At 46.1% G+C, this 22,540-nt stretch overlaps 1 protein-coding gene and 1 long non-coding RNA gene across 2 annotated transcripts; both read right to left on the reverse strand.

Annotated features, from left to right (window-relative positions):
• Nucleotides 1–1,014: 1,014 nt before the first annotated feature.
• Nucleotides 1,015–2,307, reverse strand: LOC139596615 (uncharacterized). The gene is made up of 3 exons (XR_011681374.1): nucleotides 2,019–2,307; nucleotides 1,498–1,655; nucleotides 1,015–1,333 (listed from the first exon to the last, which is right to left on the reverse strand). It is a non-coding gene; the product is annotated as an uncharacterized lncRNA (long non-coding RNA).
• Nucleotides 2,308–5,076: 2,769 nt separating this feature from the next.
• Nucleotides 5,077–18,929, reverse strand: WHAMM (WASP homolog associated with actin, golgi membranes and microtubules). The gene is made up of 10 exons (XM_071441429.1): nucleotides 18,285–18,929; nucleotides 15,304–15,477; nucleotides 13,887–14,037; nucleotides 13,214–13,383; nucleotides 12,380–12,545; nucleotides 11,237–11,424; nucleotides 9,758–9,844; nucleotides 9,578–9,673; nucleotides 8,687–9,203; nucleotides 5,077–6,393 (listed from the first exon to the last, which is right to left on the reverse strand). The coding sequence occupies exons 1-10, from the start codon at nucleotides 18,921–18,923 to the stop codon at nucleotides 6,107–6,109; spliced, it is 2,475 nt and encodes an 824-aa protein (XP_071297530.1). The 5' UTR covers nucleotides 18,924–18,929; the 3' UTR covers nucleotides 5,077–6,106.
• Nucleotides 18,930–22,540: the final 3,611 nt, after the last annotated feature.

Consider the following 22,540-nt stretch of genomic DNA (forward strand, 5'->3'; position numbering starts at 1 on the left):
ACCAGCGCACGCCCGCGCACGCCCGCGCACACCCGCGCACACCCGCGCACACTCAGACACGCGCGCGCACACTCAGACACGCGCGCGCACACTCAGACACGCGCGCGCACACCCGCGCACACGCGCGCGCACACCCGCGCACGCCCGCGCACACCCGCGCACGCCCGCGCACACCCGCGCACACCCGCGCACACTCAGACACGCGCGCGCACACCCGCGCACACCCGCGCACACTCAGACACGCGCGCGCACACCCGCGCACACTCAGACACGCGCGCGCACAGCCGCGCACACCCGCGCACACCCGCGCACGCTCCCGCACGCCCGCGCACACTCATATACGCCCCTGCACACCCGCGCACATCCCGCACGCTGTCTCACACCCGTGCACGCCCCTGCACGCCCCTGCACGGTCTCGCACAACCCTGCACATTCATACACACCCGTGCTCGCCCCTGCACACCCGTGCACGCCCCCGCGCACTCTCGCACGCCCGTGAACGCCCCTGCAGACTTATACACGCCCCCGCACGCTCATACACACCCGTGCACAATCCTGCACAATCCCGCACACTCATACACGCCCCTGCACGCCCCGGCACGCCCGTGCACAACCCCGCACACTCATACACAGCCGTGCACGCCCCCACACCCTCGCACGCTCCCGCACGCTCTTGCACACCCGGCACGCCTGTGCACACCCCCGCACGCTCCTGCACGCTCCTGCACAACCCCGCACGCTCTTTCACACCCGTGCACATCCCGGCACGCCCGTGCACGCCCCCGCCCACCCCCGCACACTCATACACACCCCTCTGCACACCTGTGCACGCCCCCGCACGCTCACGCACACCCGTGCACACTCCTGCACGCCCCCGCACAGCCCTGCAGACTCCTACGCAGCCCCGCACACCCCCGCACGGCCCTCCATTGCAGCCGAGAGGGCTCGGGAGGGGGGGGTGGCACAGGGGAGGTGGCACAGGGAGGCGGGGGTGGCACAGGGAGGCGGGGGTGGCACAGAGCTCTCCCGTAGGCCGGGAGCGCAGGAACTGGATCCGGTCTCGCTGTCACCTCTGCTTGCAGGAAGGGGCCGTGGGAAGGGCGGTGCCTCACCCGCTGATGAATGAGTGATTCCAGCTTGTCCCCAGGGGCGGGACAGACTCATTTCCTCCGCCCCGGTGTCTGCCGTGCCCACTGCCACGGAGCCCAGACACACGGAAACCACACACGGATACCAAGCACGCTGCTGAGCTGGAGCTGGCAGCCTTTCCACTCCTTCTGGGTGAGAAGAGGATGAGAACCAGGGCTGAGCAGAGAAACTCCTTTGCAAGGCTCTGCAAAGACACCCGTAGGATGATGTTTAGACTGTTGCCTTGGGATAGAAGCGAGCTGCAAATCTGTGACACTGAGAGTGATTAACTGATGCTCAAGTGAGGGGAACTCCAGGCTCCAGGAGGACGTGGAGGTTCCCTCCCAGCCTGGCCACCAGACTGCTCACCTTAGGGGTGCTGTGGGTCCTTTTTGCCAGAAGGTCCTTGCTCAGGGCTGGCCCCAAGCCACAGCCGCTGAATGTGATCACCTGCAGGCAGCTGCCCTGGGAGGATGCTGTCCCCCTCAACTTGGCACTTTAATGGGGACTTGGAGCTGGAGGGGGATCTGGTGGAAAATGAACAAACATAGTTTTGCTAAAGATGTTATTTTAAGCAGTTTGTGGCTCACCCTTACTGCAAGAGCAAAGGCCTGCTAAAGATGGCTTGTTTTACAAAGCATTTTCACAAGTAGCTGAGCTGTTAATGTCACTGTTACCTGAGCAGATTTAATTGTGTTGCTTCTTGCTCTCAGCTTAGCGTGACATGCTGAGAATGAAAATCACATACCTTTTTGCCAGGAAAAAAATGCCATGTTCTGGAGCAGCTTTGAGTGTTTCCTCCAGGGATACATTCACATATTGTTCTGAGCAGTTTTTGCTGCCAAGGTTTGCTGTGGCATTTATTAAAAAATGCTTTCAATATCACTCACCTTTTATCACCACCATGGGTTTAGCTGAAATGATGTGTCCCTCTCTCCTACCAATATCACGTTGTTATTGCATGTAGTGCACAGATGTGCTCTTGGATGCAAATACAGCTTTTGGAATTAAATCCATGCTTTTTGACTGAGGGCATGCATAGCCTTAAGTCCCATTTTCTCCAAAGGGTACATACTCTTATCTTCCAACCATTTTGCAGAGGAAAAGAGAAGCAGAGACTGAAAAGAGAAGCATTTCCCAGCTTTCTGTTAGTTCTAATCAATGTCTTCACACTCATCCTCTTTGTTCTTCTTTCTCCTGGTGTACATGTGCATCTTTTTATTTTAAGGGATAAAAGAAGGAAGTGATTGAAGGATGGATAATGGGTGCTGCCCTGAAAACCTTCACCACTTCAAGCCCTTCTATCCAGAGCTGTTCCACAATCCCCACTATCCCACAGATCCACGTTGTGACACACTTGCTCAAGCCCCTTTAAGTCTGGGTCACTTCAAAGTGTTCACACTCAGATTTGATTTGCCTGATTCAGTACCATTTTGCAGGAAAAAAAAAAGGTCAATATTCAGCTTATGGGCCAGCCCTGTGCACTGAGCTGGAGGGTTTGTTTTGGAGAAGCTTCATAAATCCCAAAAAGCAGCATGTGGACAGAAATGGTGACAAACCCAAAGCTGCACTGACACCACCTGCTACGGCCACAGTGCCCAGCACTGCTGCCACGACACTTCTCTTGCTGTGATCAAAGCACTGGTGTTTCAAAGAGAAGTTCTTTCAGTCAGACTAAATAGCTTTTTGAATACATTAGCTTTAAACCCCTGTAAAAACACTGGCAGCTGCTGTCTGGACTGCCCTCATCATAGTTAGAAAGATCACAAGCCACAGTGATACTGATTTATAGAAACCGATCTCTTTACCTCCTGACTGGGATTTCCAACAAATTTATGCATCATTAACTCTTTAAAGCCAGACAACTGTATTTTTTCAGTTTAAAAAATCAGTGTCTGCAGATGGACAATTAGGGCAGACTGTTCCCACCAAGAGATTCACTTACCAGCCCAGAGTGAGGTAGTTTGAGAAAGGTATTTAATGTCAAAAAGATGTCCCAGCATTTTCCAGGTTAATATTAAACTGGTCTGGTAGAGCTGGTTATCACAGGTCCAACCCATCAGTCCAGTTTCTCCTCTTCTGTCCATCAGCCCTTGCACTTTGCTGACAGTGCAGGGCAACAGCAGCTGCACCAAACACAGAGGTGAGAGAGCATCTGCTGAAGCCTGAGTTCAAATCCACATTAAGGCCTCTCTCCTTTTGGCAGGTGGTTTTCTTGAGTCCCCACCAACCCATGGCACCGGGGCTATTTCTTACCCACCCTCCCCTCCACAGCCCACTGTGATCATGGTCACAGAAAGACAGAAGAAAAATCTGAGGGCAGCTTAGAAAGGTTTTTTTTTTCTATGTCCTTACATTTGGGCATTTCTCAGAAAATAGGCAGTGGCTTCCCCTGCAGAGCAAACTGAGCCTCAGGGCAGCAGGACACTGAGCTTACCTGGCCCAGCTGGGCAGTGGCTGCAAACCTCTCCCTGCCACAGCAGTCAGCAATACCAGCAGCACCCCGGGGTGCTTGTCTGACCTCCTTAGAAAGACTTCCAGTGACAGCAACCACCTTTCCAGGCAACCTGTCCCTGCACCTCTCTGCTCTCATTGTTTGTTAGAAAGGTTTTCCTACCATTACCCTGAATCATTTCAGCTGTAATTTAGGCCCCTTATCTCCCTGTGAACACACAGAACAAATTACTTCCCTCCTCTTTGCAGCTGCTTCTTATGTATTTGAAAACTGCTCTCTCACCTTCTTCTCTTTAGGCTAATGCCAGTGCTTCTGTTGTTTACCTTGGCTGTGCTTCTGACATCCAGGAGAATTGGTGGTGCAGCAGCTACTCTGCTGAGTAGGATCCATTAAATCTTGGTAGTGAAGCAGTGAGGATTACTTGATAGAGGTGAAATCTTCTACACCAACCAGAAAATTGCAGCAGCCCATTTTCCACAGAGCAGACTGCCTGGCTGTCCAGCAAATAAAAGAGGCTTCAGAAAACACGTGGGTTCAGCAGCTTCTGAGTGGATTTTCAAGGATGTTTTTCAGCCTGGGACGTAGAGCTCTGTTGGACAGGAGATCAGACCCAGATGAGCTTCAGACATGTTTACAAAAGAAACTCTTAAGCAGGAGGAATCACTGTCCAGTGGTGCTGATCCTCAGATGGCCTCTCCTGAGTAAAAGTGCTGCTGTTGAACACACAAAAGCTGTAAGATTTGCTGGAGAAATTGCAGCTCACTTAATTCTCTACATTAAGCTGTGTGCAACTTCCCAGGAATGCAACAACAGAGGGTCAGTAAAGGGCTCTGTGCTGTTGGCAGGAGGCACCAGCCAGGGGAGGCAGCCGAGCCTCTGCACCTTCACACAGCTTTAAATAACAGCACCACTGAAGGGCATGGCCGGGGAGAGCTCCCAGCCCCAGCACCACCCTCTGGGCTGAGCATCCCTCTGCCCAGGGCACCCTTGGGGAAGAAATCCTTGCTTTCACAGCATGATTTTGTCTATGGGAAGTGCTCAGTATTGGGGTGGATTCTGCCCTGCTCCCCCAGCCCAGCCCAGCTGAGTAACACCTGACCTGTGCTCATGTTCCTTTTGTCTCTGGTTTCATAGCAGTGGACCAAAACCAGTGTTTTTTTCCCAAATCCAAACAGCAGTAGGTGCTTAAACAGTAAAAAATGAACCCCCAGCTGCTGCTTCTGCTTCTTGCATGAAAACTGCTGCATACAGATTTACTGTGCTGATTAAACAGATCTGCTGCTCTACAGTGGAACAGGGAATTAAAGCACTGTATTTTCAATTTTGTTACCAAATTACAATTCATAAATATTTGGGAAAATAAGGGCATTTACATACTCCATTAGTGAGAGTTGCTGTATGGCTGCCACTTGCTATCCAAACCCATTTATACCATGCTATAAATAATACTCAGTTCACAGCAGTATCCTAAAATGACAGCACGCTGAATCTACTTCTTCTGTCAAGATATACTTTTATTAAGGGTCAGTATAAACTTCAAAAAAATAACTTTAATAATTTGTGCCACTATCTACCCAAAATAGCAAGAGTCTCTAAATTGCATGTAGCTGAATTTTGAAATAGTCAGATTCCAGGCACAATGTAAATACCTGCCATTTGTAAGGCCATCAGGTAATTTAAATTCATGAGAGTAGCTATAAACATGCATTGAAGTTCTCAGTGGAGAAATGGAGCCCTGCATTGCAGGACTAAATCCTGAAAAATATTGTATACAAGATTTTGGCTCTTTCTTTCACGTCAACAGGTCGTTGTAAATGTAGATGCATGAAAAACATTTAACATCTAAAAGTTCTCTATGCTTAACCTTTCAGCTAAAAAAGTAAACTTTTCAGTAATTACTGCAGTAGTGTTTATTTCAAACTTGAAACTGATTTTCCCAATCAGCATTATCAAGCCATCCCTAAGTGCACACTTTGTAACATGATGATAAATGGAATACCCACGCAGTTATTTAAGAGTGAGCTGTATTAGACAAGCAAAATGTTTAAGAATTTTCTGGACAATGGAGGTAGGAGTGAAAGATTCCAGATTATGCTACATTTTTTGGTCTGCCTCTGTCACCACAGATTTGCTTCTACTTTTATCTGACAAAAGAGATTTTCAGTTATATTTTCACTCCTTAAACTTTGTTGTGATAGCATTACCCACTGTGTAGTAACAATCTAAATAATATATGTTTAAATCCAGCATTTCAGCTGTCTTCAGATGTGGTGAAAACACTACATGGTTGAGCCAGGAACACCTATTAGTGCAAGCATAATTTGGAGTATGATTTATCATGCAAAAATATGAATCTGTATTTCCTACAGAAAATCAGCAGGATTCTTTTACTTTACAAGACATTTTGGACTATGAGAACACCACACACAACCACACAGTTCCTTCATTTTGACAGGGACAGTCTTCTACAATGTGCAAAATGAGGCCCACACTCTGTTGCAGTCAGCAGGTCTCTTAGGCAGGTTAGTTGTCCCATTCTCCATTATTTTGATCGTTGTCCTCCTCTTCTTCAGAATCAGCAGACACTTTCTTAATTCTCTGCATGGCTGCCTTAATGCTTCTCTCTAGCTCATTAGGGGATCCTCTGCTGCCATCCCTGTCAGAATCTCGATTCACTTTCCTTAGTTTAACCCCTTGCCTGATGGCAGAGAGGATGCTGTCCTTCACAGAGGTGTAGGGATTTGGCTGCTCCACTCTGCAGAGGTGAACTTCACTGCGCTTCAGAGAAGCCAGAACTTCATCCATGGAACCTGCAACACATCCAGCTACTGTTACCAGAAAAATGAGACATCCACACTTAAGAGGTCTGAAGCCCTACCCAAGTGCTCAGGGCTCTTCCTTTAAGCTGTGCTAGTGGCTGGGATGGTCTGTTCTGGCACAGACTCTTTCAAGCTCTGCAACAGCAGGCTCTGGAACTGCTTTTAAAAAGCGGTTACAGCTTTTATATCTTGAATTGAGGATCCAATACCTCTTCATCATTATATAAGGCTGTGCTCTAAGGAAGAAATTATACACAAAGGACAATGCTCTTTTTCATTACAACTTTATGGGCTTTCAAAAAGTTCCACTGAACCAAAAAAATCTCTTGCATTCTGTGTTATAAACAATCCACCATCCCTCCTAGCTTGCCCAGAAGCCTGCTGAGACCGCCAGTTGCATTTTTGCTCAGCCAAGAGAAAAATGAAAGGATTTCAGTAGAAGGGCTTTAAAGTGCACCACTGAAGTCACTGGGAGCCAGATCAGGCCCTATGCAGGCAGCTCTTTTCTGCATGGACTTAGAAAACAATTCCTATTTTACAACATGATTTAGATCTCAGGTGTACGTTTCTGAACTGCAGACCATGAAGGAAACCATACTGAGAGTTTCCACTAGACCTCCTGATACACACTAATTTGAGTTTTACTCCTGCTGGACTCTCTGCTGCTTGCTCCAGACTGTCAGACAGGGAGGCTGTTTCCCTGGACAGCAATAGGTCCAGACCATCTGTGCCTCACAGCTAGAAATATTTTTGCCATGCGCAGTGCACACAAGGTTATGTGATTAACATCAACCACTCGAAATGTAACAGTCTGCTAAATCCTGTGGTACCTTCAGAGACTGAAAAGGATCAAGCAAAGATCCACCAGATTGCCTTACAAAGCCTACAAGTAAGAGAGTCTTAAGTCTACTGCCTAAATGGGCTACCTGGTAAAAGATTAGTCAAACAAACAAATTATAAAAGAAGCCTCTCCTGGCTTTTAACACACAAAGACATGAGTAGCCCATAACTAAAACCAACATGTTTATGAAGTTGTTTCAGTGAGTTCCTGTGGTAATTTAGCAATTACTGTAACAGCTACTGACATGATGGCTTTCTTCAAGAAACAGCTGTAACAACTAATCAGATCTCTTCAATAAACAAAAAACCCCTACTTTTCTTATCCAAAAATAATGAAAAGACATCAATGTTAGGCCATGAATGGCAGCAAATACTCTCTACCAGAAAGGCTGTTCCAATAGTAATTAGACTACTCTGGTGTACAACTCCTGTTGCTAATCCAGGCTTCTTAAGAGTATCTGTGGTAGAGTTTATCCCATGGATATCCCACACTGAACTCTGCATTGGATGCACAGTAGTTTGCCATGGTAACTCAACTGTGTCTCAGCCCTTCAGCTGCTTGTACTTCCCCACAGCTTGGAAGAACTGAAAACACTAAACTTCCCCTGGTATTTCTGCCTGCGGTTTGCCTCTGAACTGATAGGATACAAAGGCTGCTTGGATGTATTGTGAAGAGCTGAAAAGGAACATACCATGTTTAAAGACATTCTTCATTCTAGCATAAGCTCCACTGTGAAAAACAACAAAAAAAATTGCAGCCTTCCAGCTTAGATCAATCTCTCTGACATAGTCAAAATATCCGCTCGCCTCAGAGACAAAAATAAATCTGTTAGCAGGATGCACCCAGTGCAGCCCTGGGAGGCTGCTGAGCTCTATTCTCATTCAAACTACTACAATTGCCAAGTTCAGACTTCAATTACACCTGCATGATCTTGCTAACAAAGCAAAGGTGTAACAGAGCAGAATTTCTTCCCTGGGAATGTATGCAAAAGCTATTCTCCTGCCTTTCAAATCCTGGTTGAATTCTGCATGAATTCCCTCCCTTAGGAAACCTTTATTTAGAAACCAAGCAAACTGTAATTGGACAAAAGCTGTGCACACCTTAGAAACATAAGCAGCCCAATTACCAGCTCTGTAGCACATACATCATGAACACTAAAATGTAGCCTTAGTACAGCTACAAATTTACCCATATTGGTCTTCTGACTGGACCATCAGGACCCTGTGAGTATCCCAAACAGGACACACAAATCATTGTTACTCATTTAACATCCTGAGCTATGGTCAGTGTTATTTTATGTCATTTCTTAGACTTAGCTTTCCAGAAGCCTCATTCTCCTGATCAAAACTACACACTATTCCTGGCCAGAAGCAGAGGAGGGAGGGAGACCACAAAAATACAGGAAATGCATTAAAAAGCAGCAGTTGATGTGAGCTTACTTACCTATGCAATTATTTATAGACCTCCTGGATGAATCATCCTGATTGTGCAGTGCAGGGCTTTCTGAGGGGCTATCAGAGCTGAGGGGAAGTGGTTTATCCTCTGTTGCTGATGGTGTTTTTAACTGGAGAGGCAGGGGGGGAGGTGGGGGTGGAGGGGCCAAGGGAGGAGGGGGTGGAGGAGGAGGAGGTGGTGAGCATGGAGAGCCCATCAGTTCCTCATTGTGCTTTTGTTCTTCTGTGTCACCATCAGTAACAAAAATCTGGACAGGGATGTCTGCTGGGCTGCTCTGACATGAAGCTTTTGGTTTCTTGTCTTCTACAAGGATAATGCTCTGTGGCTGCTCGAGAGCTGCCCTTACTCTTGGTGAGGGTGCAGGGGGCAGAGCTGCTGGGGCTGCCCCTGTGCTCGATGCAGGGGGAGGGGACAGCACCACAGCCTGCTGAGGGACGCCTCGTGGCAACTTGGGACTGCGAGGCTGGGGACGAGATGTCTTCAGAACAACATGAGCTGGACACTTCTGGAAAAAAATCATAAGGTAGGACATCACATCTCCATTGGACTGGCCAAAACATCAACCCCAATGAGATAAAAAGCCACAGAGCACAGAACTGTCCCACTCACCCATTCAAGCAGAAAATTCAACCCTGAATAAATTTAAATGAATAATAAAGCATTTATTTCAAAGCCATTTCCTCACCTGTATTCTTTGCAACAAAGTCCACACTCAGAAACTGTATCTTTAGGAGATTTAATCCCCTGTACTCATGATACATAATCCTATTTTAGGCTATCCCAACTGTCTTTGATTGGGACCATGCTCACATGTGAGCTATGGCTGCTTTCTGACATGTTCTGACACCACTTAGGACTACTGCAGTTCAGAGTACTCGCCTCCCTGAATACTTTCAGCCTCTCCAGCGTTTTCTGACGTTCCTGGCTTATCCAAGCTTTTTTCTTTTTCTCCTCTTCTTTTTGTTTGTCTCTCTTCTGCATTAAAACACAAGTAAGTGAGCCTTAGTGTGTGAAAACCAGCAGCTGCCAGACTCCCCAAGGCTGCTGTTTGGTACTCACTATCTGAATGCTGTGATGCTGCTGGAAGCGCTTTCTGCTCTCCTCTGCCTGCTGCAGTCTCTGCCGGTGGCTCGCCTCACACTGATCCTGGGGGAAGAGCAGAATTCATGCAACTCTCAGTCAGTTCACACTTCCTCTGCACCAGCTCTGCCAGTAACTCCTGGGCACCAGCCACTAAACAGCAACCACAGCTGGGTGCTTGGCAGTGCCAGGAAAGATGGCTAAGCTCAGCTAGTGTCAGATGTGAAACCCTGATGGTGAAGTCTGTGGGATTCCTTCATGGCTAAAGCCAATGTTCTCCTAATCAGCCATATTTTTATTCATGCTGCAGCAAAAATGTATCTAGATGTGACCCAACTCCTCTATCTTACAGTTTAGCTTAAAAAAAAAGAAAGAAAAAAAAAAAAGAGAAAAGAAAGGGAGACAAAAAGAAAAGAAGAAATGAGCTCATGCAAAGACATGAGGAAGAAGGCAGGAAGGAAGCTAGCAAAGCACTACAAAAATACAAAGCTACTTTTCCCCCTCTCCCTCGTTTGCCATAGCTCCCAAGTACAAAAGGCAGGGAAGCAAAGGTATGGGAAGCACAAGAATGCCTAGCAAGGGTACTCTCTATTGGTAAGAAGTGCCACAGAGAAGCCACAGGTTTCAGTATTTTCTCTGGGAGTTGCTTTTTGTCTCTGTACAGAGGGGGATTATCCACATGGCTGGACAAGCATTTGCAAACCATGTGGCATTTGGCTTCAGTGTTATACAACCAATAGACAGCAATTAAGTAAATGAAAACAGAAGCAAAAGAAATGTCTGCCAAGGAAGCAGTTGCAAGCAAGAGACAATGATGGCTCACAAAACATTTCCAATGTAATTCCCAGTTTGTCCAGGCTACTGAGAGATAAAAGGTCAGACAGACTTGAAACTAAACTCTGCTCTCTGCCCCAGCAGAACTGCAGGTGTAAGGTAAACTCCTCTTACTGAGAAGGTTCATGAGTCAACTTTTGTCTTCCTACTGTTCTGCTCTGATTGGGAAACAGAGGAAAAACTGCCCTTTGCACAGAACTGAGAGCTGTTAAAAGTTTTCCCTTCCTCCTGTTCAAAGGTAAAGTATCAGTGTGTGAGTTGTCCTATCACTGCAGCTTCCTCCACAGAAGGTCAGTGTCCTCCTCTACTGCAGCTGCTTTGGAAAAGGCTGCTGGAAAAGCTCCAGCTGGCCCCACAGGGCTCAGGTAAGGTCTAGCTGATGGGAGAACACCTGGGTCACCCAGGTAAGCTTGTCCTCTCTTTTCAAGCCAGACACACTTGCAGCACACCACGGAGTGTAAAGCTGTTAAAATCACATTGCCCCTCTTTCTGCTTGCAGGCCTTGGCACTGAGTCACGAATCATCTTGCACGCTCCACCCAAACTTCCCTAACTGCTTCCTGTCCATCCCTCGTGAGCCAAGACATCAGCTGAAGAAAATGCACATCTCCAGGACTGCATTTACTTTTTTGTTCCTGAGGTAGGCTCTCCTCGCACAGACAGTCCCACGCTTTGTCTCCAACTGCTTAGTCTTCTGCCTCAGCACCGTCATGGCTGACAAGTTAGCGTAATGTTGTCCCATGCTCTGTTCAATGACCTTGAGCTCCTCAGGATTTTCACATGTATCATAGTAAACAACTTCATCCTGTTTCTCTAAAAAGGCATTTGGCATTTTTTAAGAAACCAAAAATTGCCACAGTTTTATTTAAACATTTAAAGAGCTAATGACATTTTCAAAGCCATTGAAGGCAGTGAGTTAGTTCTGAGTAAGTGTAAAGCTCCAGAGCCGAGCTGGGTCCTTCAGAGTCATATGCAAGCATGTCACGTTACTCACAGGGCAGCTTTGCAGGATCAAATTTATGCTGTTAGCATTTGTTATTTAGCTTCCTCTTTCAAATGTCTCCCTGTGTTCCAACTCCTACCTTCACCAAGTGGAGTTTTTCCTGGAAAATGGAAGACTCTTCTGATCAACACTGGGTGTCTTATTTTACTATTTACCACGCTTCAGTTATGTAACAAGTGGCAGCAATGTTTACCTCACAGTGTATGTGGTAAACTCATGGAGAATTCATAAGCACAAATAAGAACACGACTGGTGCTTAACTTGGGGTAACTGTCACAAAGAGACACTTCAACTGGAAGACAGTAGTATTCAGGTACCATTCTAGCTATAACCACCTCTTTTTGTCTCTGTAGGATGCATTTTGTAATTTCTACATGTTAGATTAGATGATGATGAATTACAGGACCTACTTCAGCAGGTTCATGATACACAGTTTCTGTGCATAGATATTGCAGCCATTAGAGCAGTTAAGCACTGTCAATACACTCAATGCTAAACCAGGACATGCACATATCACAGCTGCTAGCAAGATGAGCAACCGCTGTGGCTTTTTTTTTTAAACTTGTGTTATCAAATTAGTGCCTAATTAATTAAAGTGTCTAATTAAAGACAAAATATCAGATGGTACCGCAGCATTAATGTTTTCCAGCAATGCTTTCTACTAGCAAGACCCAAGCAATGATATCCTTCTTATTAATTGAAAACAGATAAGGCTATGTCACTTCTGTGTTCTGAACATTTGCTTAAATAATATTTTATTCTCACCTTTAATCTGTCTCTTTATAGTGTCCAGCTGTACAATAAGCAGCATCTCTTCATGTTTCAATACTTCAAGCTGTACATTATACAATTCCAGCTGTGTTTCATAATACTGTATTTCCAGCTCCTCCACTATACTTAAATTCTCTTCTTGTTCACCAAGATTCTCCATCTGTAACAGAAAAGAAAAAGCATTAGTAACAAAATATGCAGACATGAAACACGTCTGGATGCACAAATGCCTGTAAGGAGCCTGGTGTAACTGGCAGCTGCTTTGTTATGGAAAACAACAGAGCATCAGAAATGGCTTGGAGCAGAAATTCAGAGGAGCAGAGACCCTTATTAACCTAAAGTATAAATTTACCTTAAATTTACCAGGAAAGACTTCATTATAATCTGTACAAATGATACTGCTCCTGAAAACAATTATACATGGTACAGTACACTACTCTTGGAAAATAAATATCAGGTACTCCTAGCAGCAGTTACATGGCATTAAAGATTAGTATTAAATAATTATTTTAATTTTTAAGTGTCCTCTGAAAATAATATCTGCTCTTTATCTCCCTAAAAGGAAACAATTTCAAAGATTATTATCACAAATGCTCAAAGGATATTTGAACTCTAAAAGCATGTATGTTAAGCTTTGCTGAGTGTCCTCAAACATGCAGGAGCAATTTAAAAACTGCAGACATGCATTTTCCACAACATAAAACAGTGCTGAAAACCTAAATTGTTGCATAGACAGACTTGAAAAGCCTACTCTCATGACCATTTTGGTAGGTTTTGATCAGCCCTTCAAAGAACAGTGACAGAAAAGGAGGCTTTGTAAGGTCTTACAAGTTTCTGAATGCCAGTTCTCTTCTGTTTCAGGCACAGCTCTCTTGCCCTCAGATGCTGAAGGGTTTCTTTTGCTAACATATATTTCAGGTTTTCTAGTCGTGGCAAAGCTGATGCCCAGGTGGTTTTACCAAATCTCTCCTCATCTTGCTCCATCTGTTTGTGCATTGCTGTAGATTAAAACATGGCAGTAAAGCATGAGAAATGCAGTGTACTAACCGCCCTTGTGTGTTTCTGAAGTATTAAAAATGCTAATCTTATTAAACTATTTCTGAAGCTTTAGAAATTACAAGATTACAAGGTTGAATTTGTGATGTAAGTGTAAGTAAAATATTACACACGTAAGTAAAATACTTCATTGCACCATGGAAATACACCCTAACAGCTGCACAGCAACACATTCTGTTCACATGCTGAAATCCTTGAGGCTTGCACATCAAGCATTAAAAGCACCCATGGTTTTTGTGCAGAGGTTTGCAGCTGTAAATCTCAGGCAAGTCAAATCCAAGTTGTAAACCAAACTGGTTAAAAGATATAAATCTTAAGTGAATAAAGTATTTCCTTCTGAAGTTGGACACTCACCTGAACCTCAGCTTCTGCACAGAAATAAGAGCTCTCAGTCACCTAAAGGTTAGGTATTTACACAACCTTTTGTGTAAGTCATTCAGATTACCTGCCAGAGCCTTTACAGTTTCCTTGAAGTAGTTGACTGTGATATCCTGAATGGAGCACACAGCACTCTCAGCTCGCTTAGTCCATTCATCAGCATCCTTCTGCAAAGCTGCTACTCTTCTAGGCCCCAGATTATCATACTGCAAAGATTTCTACAAGGACACAAAATTCTCAGTTACCACCTGGTTTCCACAGAGCTGCAGCCACACTATGCTACACTTTGAGACATTTCAAGAATGGTGGCAAACATGACCTTCCCCTCGCCTGTCACAAAGTGAATCATGCTCATTCCTATTTCTCATTCTCTAGGCTAATTCAGAACCTTTGTTCCCCAATTCTGACCTCACATTTGGATTAATTTACTTCTTAAAATATTTTTTAAACTACCATCTTTAAAATTACATCCATCACAAGTGTTTTTATTGTTACTAAAAGTAACTCTTCTATGTGCAATGTTCTCTTCTATTTTTCCCCACGTGTTGACAGCACATTGCACCAGCAGGTTCTCCAGTTTGGCAGCTCTTTCACACAGGAACAGGGATACAGAAAAGAAACAGAAGAGAATGTTTTCAAGTCCACAAAGGAGACACAGGAACAAGCCTAGTATTCAAATATATTTTTAGAAGAACTATGTTTCAAATGAGCCTAAATATCCTTACAGGGTTTTTTTAATACAATCTTTGTTTTGTTCTTTCCAATTTCCACTTTAATTTTCAGAACAGCACATTGAACATTTTATTGTCACAGGTTTAGACCTTCAGTATACAAGCACCTTAATCTAAACTTAAAACTGTTCTGCTCTCTTTGAGAACATTAACAGCTCACTTTAATTTCAACACACTATTTAGGGAAAATCAACATAGTAAATAGCTGTTGTTTCCAGGGGCATCATAACTTTCAGAATGTGCTTCCAGTTTCAGATGCACATAAAACAAAATGAATGTAGGGACAAATGATATATTTTCATCTGCAGCTCTAGCAGGTTGTAGCAGTAACAGAAAACTCCTTTGAGTGGGAAGGTCTCCTCCACAACTGCGTTCATCTGGTGCATCAGCATTCCTGGGGATGACACTCTGTATGTAAAAAACTAATCCCATGTGAAGGTGGCACAACAAAGGCTACTGCAGTAAATTCAGCCTCCCAGAGAGTAAACCCCAGGGAGGTGGAGCCTGGGGATATTCTCCTTTTAAGTGGGAAGTCAGCTGCAGTTCTAGTCAAGCCATCATCATCTGAGATCCTCTGAGTGGCTCTGCCCTAACTCTGAATTTGTCAGTCATGTTTGGTGGCTTGGCAGAGGAGGAAAAAAGCAGGTAGAGGCAGAAGTAGGGAATGTTACATGATTTGAGCCTGAACTGCTCTAAGAGCAGCTGATGCCCCACTGTGTAGCCTGGCCTTTCACTCTGTACAGGCAGACTTACCAGGATTTCCAGTTTGTACAGCGTCGCCAGCTCTCGCATATCTCTGAAGGGCTGCAGCAAATACTGGTAGAATTGTGTTGCCATGGTGACCAAATCCTGATAAGCTTCATCTTCTTCTTCATAAACCTTCATCAAAGCCACCATTGTGTCAGCACTTTTATGCTGCTGCAGAACCTAGTGGGATAAAAGGTAAATCAGCCACAGCTGCCTTGCATTTGTGTGTGCTGGATGCTGCAGGGACCTGTCCTTCCACAGCCAACACGTCCTTCCCTGTGCTAGGCATCCTGCAGCCACCCAGGTGAAAACACCTCCAACTCCACACTCTTAGAGGCACTAATTGCCTCACATTCCATCAGGAGCCTGCAAGGAGCATCCTGCCTAGGGCGTCTACCAGAAACATTGGAATAACTGTGAGCAGATGACTTGGTTGCTGCTTTTTATAAACATAAATGGGAATCTTGGGAATTCTGTACTGGAAGGACAAGCAAGGTATTCTTAAACTGGCTGTTGCATTGCCTCTACAATTACTAAATGCCTGCTAATGAGTTTCTGGATCCAGAATTTCTGACTTCGGGCACAGAAAAAAACAGATTGGCATTTATTTCTGATACACCCTGCAGTTAAATTCCTTTAGCATTTGTATAATTTATAATAGCTAATTCTAACCTCAGTTCTAGTGGTATTACACTTTGTAAGTCACAATTCTTCCATGGAATTACTGCCTTTTGATACAGTAGGCCCTATTTGTTTCCTTCTACGACAAAAAAAAAAGTTGGGGATTCCCCTCAATTGCATTTGTTTACTGGTACCAATCAAAGCTTCAATGGTTTTTCTTTGACACCAGCTGGCAGAGACCGTGGCATGCTCTACGTGCCAGGATAGTGAGCTGGCTGAGAGAACACAGCTGAGTTCCACTGAGAAACAGACCTTCCTGGAAGGACAGTGTGTGCTCTGCAGCTCCATAAAGAGGGAAGGGGATGGGAGGGGGGTGTGTGTTACCAGTAGTGAGAAAAGACATTAAAAAAAAAATAAGCCTGGGTTGTGTTGTAACTGAAAAGCACTGAAATTAAACCATGTTTGCTCTTGCCAGCTGAGTCTGGGTAAGACAGCAGAGTTCCCATGTATGGAGGAACTTCCCCAGGGAAAATCTGTGGAAGTCAGCTCAAGGGCATTTCCCACCCACCCTGTCTGCAGCCCTGGCACAGGCAAGACAGGGGAACAAGAGAATGTGAACAGCAACATTTCTGATAATCCTGTAAGTGTGACAGCCTCTTGGGCCTCCCCAGGAGCTTGGGGCAGCTCAGACACAGTCCTAGGGCCCACCTGCAGCAATTTCAGTCTGCTTTTGCCCCACTGTGGAAGCCAAATACAAATGCAAGAGCTGACTTTTTGATTCCTACTCTAAAAGCAACAAGTGAGGGTCATGCTGCTCCTGGAGAATGCTTAGAGTGAGTAGAGGGGAAGTCTTAGTGAAGGATATTAATGTAAAAAGCAAAAAAGGAGGCTCTGGTACTTCAGGTTGGTTTAATGTCTATTTCTTGAATTTTCCATAATTTGGTCTAGACTACAGTAGAAGGAATTTACGTCCCTGTTAGGCCTGCAAGTACAATAACACTCTACAGCACGTTTGGCCATGTCTAAAACATAGCTGGAAATCACAGAGTAACTGAGAGGCACCAAACTGTACCTCACCACCAAGCCCCAAACTGCCACAGAGCTGAACAGGCTTGTGCTGCTTCCAAAAGAACGTGGTGGCTGGAATGTACTTCCAACTGGGCTGTGAACTGTTAGTCAGTGACAGACACTGACTTTTGTATACAACAAGGCACATGTTCATGTAAACTAAAGCTGTGTTTTTAAAAACAATGTCTTTCTGAAAAAGTAGTGTTGTTTCATCTGTTAAATACTGCAATAGGAAAGAGAAGGCTGAAGTCAGCTGCAATAACTTTCCTCCAAAGCACGATCACTTTCATATAATACCTTTCAGCTTACTTTGCCAGAAAATAGGACTGTAAACAGGTACTGCAAGAAACAGCAGCACCACACTGCTGAGCCTGAAGTATCTGTAACTTGTCAACATTCCGATGTCCTAACTGCAACTCTGTTACTACACACCACCCTTTGAATTCTTGCTTACAAGAAGGGGAAAAGATCCAGGAACACATCTATAGCAAGAAGAAACCTAAGGCACCAAAGGAAGAAAGTGCTAACATCATCATTACTTCAATCTGTAGGGCAGAATTTGACACTTAAAAAACCAGCAAAAACCCACACACAATTTCTTTGAATACAAACCACTTATTTGTATAGGACCAGGATTAAATTTGGTCTTAAAAACAGACTGAGAATCCCCCAGTTACAAGCATTACTGCAAACATGTAGTCTGAGACCTTCTGAGGGAGGTTAGAAAATTAGCACATGATTGTATTCTCCTCTTCGGTTACTGTTCCACCCATTGCCCAACACCGCTGGATGTTTTTAGCAATGTGTTTTTGTAGGAGTGCCTGCAGCTTAAGTAAGAGCCCCAATGTCTTACAGCGACTATCCACTGGACGTGACTTATTCCCCACTTAATAAAGGTGCACTTCCAAGACCGATGACACTCAGTACTTCGGGAAGTGACTCTGTAGCTTCCAGACAATAAAAAAGTGTTTGTGTAAGCACAAATCTGGACACTGGACAACACCAGGAGCGAGCTGGTATCAGTGACTTGGTCACCCTTGCTCACGTGAGTCTGGCGAGTCTGCCCCGATCGATGGAGTCCCGCAGCAGCAGCAGGGACCGACTGCCAGGCTTCCCATGCAGCTCCCAGGGGAGCACGGGGCGCCCAGCCGGAGCTCACACAGGCGCACCCATGAGCTGAGCAGCAGCACCGAACACTGAAGACAGTCCCGCACCGAGGGGCCCCTTCCCTGCCCGCACCCTCGGGGCCAGCCCCGCGCCCCGGCTCCCTCCACCCGCGCCCGGCCCGTGGCCCGTACCCGCCGCAGGGCCTCCTTGGCCCGGGCCAGGTGGCCGCGCAGGGCCTTCCCGCGGAGCTCGTGCAGGCTCTCGAAGTACTCGTCGTCGCAGCAGCGGTCGGGGGCGAAGAGCGCGTCCAGCACCACGCGGGCGCCGCAGAGCTCCAGGGCCCAGCCCAGGTACAGCTCCAGCGCCCGGCACAGGTCCTGCAGCTCGGCCTCCTCCGGCGCGGCGCCGCCGGGGAACAGCACGGCCCAGAGCCCGCCGGAGGCCGCGCCGGGCAGCGTGGGCGGCAGCTCGGGGAAGGCGGGCTCCAGGCGCGGGCACACGGCCGACAGCTGCCGGTGGACGCCGCGCAGGGCCGGCGCCGAGAAGAGCCCGGCCCAGCTCTGCGGGGCCTGCTCCGCCGCCTCCGCCCGCCCGTGGCAGGTCACCGCGAACGCGCCCTCCGCGCCGTTCCACCCCACGAGGAAGCGGAGCCGCGGCGGCGGCTGAGGCTCGGCGAAGGCGGTGTCGCGCACGGCCACCCACCCCTCCAGGCTGTCGGGCTGCGGCTCCATCGCGACAGCAGCGGCGGCCCCGCGGGCCCCGGAGCGAAACAGAAACCGAGCGCCGGGAGCAGCGGGGCCGGGCGCGTCACCGGCAGCGCCCGCGCCCATTGGCGGGAGCGGCAGGGGGCGGGACCGTGGGGTCGGGGCGGGGTCAGAGAGGGCGGGGTCGAGACAGGGGCGGGGCCAGGGCGGCCCTCATGGAGGGAGCGGAAAATAAACAGTGCTGTAGTAAAAGAGCGAGAGGGGCGGCCCGGGAAAGGCCCTTTGGCTTGGCATGGGTGGGGTTGGGAGGTGACCCCGAAGATCACGTTCCCACCCCTCTGCCATGGGCACGGACTCTTTCCACCAGGCCAGGTTGCTCAGAGCTTCATCCCTCCCGGCATCTACACCTTCCCTGGGCAACGAGGCCAGGGCCTCACCACCCTCACAGTAAAGAATTTCTTCCCAATATATAACCTAAAACTACTCTCGATTTGAACCATTCCCCCTTGTCCTGTCAGTACATGCTCTTGCGAATAATCTTTCCCCATCTCCCTTGTGTGTTTCCTTCAGGTGCTGGCAGGAGGAAGCTTTGTGAAATAAGCCTCTGTTCCTGTGAGGAGTAGGGAGCAGGGCACACACAGCCCCGTGTTTGAGCTGCTGCATGTGGGGCAGCTTTCCTCCCAGCCATGGTTCCTGTGACCCTCACAAAATTCCATGAGTTGTTGCTTTCTACAACACCAGACAATCCGCACACTCTTTCCCCTTGAGCCTGACCCTGGGACCCAGCACTCACAAACAGCCCAGGGTGCTTGTCCTGACACCCAGCTCAGCCCAAGGTCACCATGCTCTGTATAAATGCCACCCAAACGCTGCCTCACAGGCACCGAGGGAGCAAAGAGCAGCGGGGTGATGGAACAAGAGCAGTGTCACTGCCCTCTTATTCAGACCCTGTGTCCAAGGCAGAATGTAATTCACTATCCACCAAATGTTATATTCCAGTCTTTGGAAGCAAAGTACAGCAAATTTTTTGAGAAATTAAGCAGTAAGAGAACGTAGCTTAACACAAAGCAAAAATAAGCTCTCGGTTGAAAACTTAATCAAATCTGTCAGACAGCATAAATGTTAACATTTCAGCAAGGGCTGCGTCACTTGTGTGAAAACACTTCTGCTCTAATCTCACAGATGATAGAAGCACTGTTAGCAGTAATGAGATCGTGCCTACATGGGCAATTAACTTGTGATTCCTCACCAAACAGCAAACAATTGCACTGCTAGAAAAGTGAGGAAATGACACCAAGATAATTGGAAAAGGAGGAAAAAGCAGAGCTGTGTCAAGATCTAATAGACATTGTCCCTTGTGGTGTCCCCTGAGCTCAAGCCATATATAATTCAAGATTCTCAAACGTGCTTAAAAATCTACTGCCAGCAGGGCTGGCTTGGTAGCACATTCACAAGCAGCAGCCTGTGTGTGCTAGGCAGCTGTGGGTTTGAGCAGATTCACAAAGCTCCTGTGCTACCGCAGTCACAATAATCAGTGGTAATACACAGCCTGTTTTTTATCAGGTGGACCCTACTGAGCACAGACTGCAGGGATATGTTCCTGTGAAAACCTCCCTAGTGGGGCTATTGTTCACTTTCTTCACCATAATTAACTTTCCAGAGGTCTGGCATACACACACAGGGTGTATGGATATGTATAATAAGCATAACTAATGGTATTTTTTTTTCCCTAAACTCTAAATTTTCTTCTTTTTTTTCTAATATATGATCATGATTCCAACTCAGCCCCATAGAAAAGTTCCTGCTAATTTGAGAGGAACTTTACCAGTAAGTGTTTACAAAGAACAGAACAGGTACTTCCATTAAGTTGTGCAACTCTGTAAACACATGTCCAGCCATGTGAGTTGTTTGCACGTTTTGTGTATCTCACACAGGACACTCTGCCTAACACCCCAGCCTTGGAAATCACACCCAGAGGCAATGAATGCGCTCTGAAGTGTTTATTAATCCCACCTCCAAAAGTGAGAGGGTACTCTGGCTTTAGTGAGGGCTCTCTGTAGCTGCTCTCAGTACTTTGGAGCCTGTTCTCAGTGTGTGACATTCATCCTGGTGACACTCAAGCAGCACACTGCTGAAGGACAGCCGGGGCACGTCTATATTTGTGCCATTGCTCATTGCTGGCATGCCCCTATCTGAGCAAAGAGGCTGGGTAAGGTTACCCCAATAAGTCTCCCAGCTGAAGTTACAGGAAAGTGGCAAGGAATTGCTTTCGTGTGAATTAATTTTTACTAGGGGGAATAGAAGTTAACTTTGATGCCATCTGAGCTATCAGAAGAATTTATGACGTCTTAAGATAGAAGGCAAGTTTTTAGGTAGTAACATTCTTTGTTATGTATTTATGATAACTGGCGGTCACGGATCTAAATGTGCTTCATGTAATTTTATCTGTGCCTGCAAAGCAAGCAAACACTGAGCAATCATCTGAAAATCTTATTTAGGCAGCAGGATTGCAGACAAGCTTAATTATGCTAATTTAAATTTATTTAGTTTCATTTTGGTAGGAAAAAAAATGTTATTTCACTTTTCTAATTAGTAGTAGCTTCTAAAGCAAGCCTTATTGTTTTAATTATGGGGAAAAAAGTCTTTGCGGGAGCCAGACAACATTTTCTGGTATGTGTTAAGACCTTTTCTCTGTTTAAAATGTTAGAATTTGCATGATTTATTTTATTGCCTTCAGCGTAAATAGTATTTCTGCCTAACTTTTTGTCCATAGTAGGATATTGCTAACTGTAGAATCCACACCCATGTCTGCAGTGCCAGGAGACAAGCTATGAACTTCTGTGTGGGTTTTCTTGCAGATCTGTAGGGCTGGACTCAGCCAGGGATATAAAACCAGAGAGTGCAAAATGTCTCAGTATTTGTCACTGGTTTGGGAAGTTGCTTTTTACTAAGTCACCAATTGTGTTGACTCTGTTAGCTAAGCATTTCTCAGGAAAATTAGTAAAATATTGATTAAATAAATTTGAGGTAATAGCAACTACTCAAAACCAAAAGGACCATAAATAGTAGTTTGAAAGCAAATTTATGGGAAAGCTTACGCAGAAGGTCTGATAACACTGATGTCTGACTGATCTTTTGGCTTTTTTTCTTCTGTGAGAAAGTGATTTTAAAGCTTTCATATGCTTCACTTACCAAGGTCTAGATGTAACTGCAGATTAATTGATATTCAGCTGAAATCTTTCCATGAAGTCTTTTGCTTGTGGTACTAAACTGCTGATAAAATTGATCTGAGTAAGTTTGTAGCTATGATTCCATTCATGTTGGTGAGCACTGAAGGGTTGTGGGGACGTTTCAGCTCAGAGAGAGCTCTGACTCTGTACTAGCATTATCTCACTGCTGTTAATACAGGCTGATTGGAAAGAGTGGGCTTGGGAATCAGCATTAAAATTGCCTTTGCACTTTTAATGTTATCCCACGTGCATCTGCTTTATCATACAGCTTTGCATGTCACGTGCACATGCTCTTTTCACACCTCCCTCCTTGCAGAGAATGCACAAAATGTGCAAGGTTTGGGTCAGAGCAGGCATCTCTCATTCCATAGGCCAATGGCCTGCCTTGCTCCCTACTTACTGGATGCTTTATGTTAAAATGTATATTTTCCACAGCACATGAGAAGCCCCAAAGGGCAGTATGTTTTCTCTGTGATATTTTTTAGAAAGGACCCAGGACCTTGACTCAAGTTT

Source organism: Agelaius tricolor, unplaced genomic scaffold (genome assembly GCF_023055355.1).
Source record: "Agelaius tricolor isolate 1412-34295 unplaced genomic scaffold, bAgeTri1.0.p SCAF_16, whole genome shotgun sequence".
NCBI classification, from domain to species: Eukaryota; Metazoa; Chordata; class Aves; order Passeriformes; family Icteridae; genus Agelaius; species Agelaius tricolor.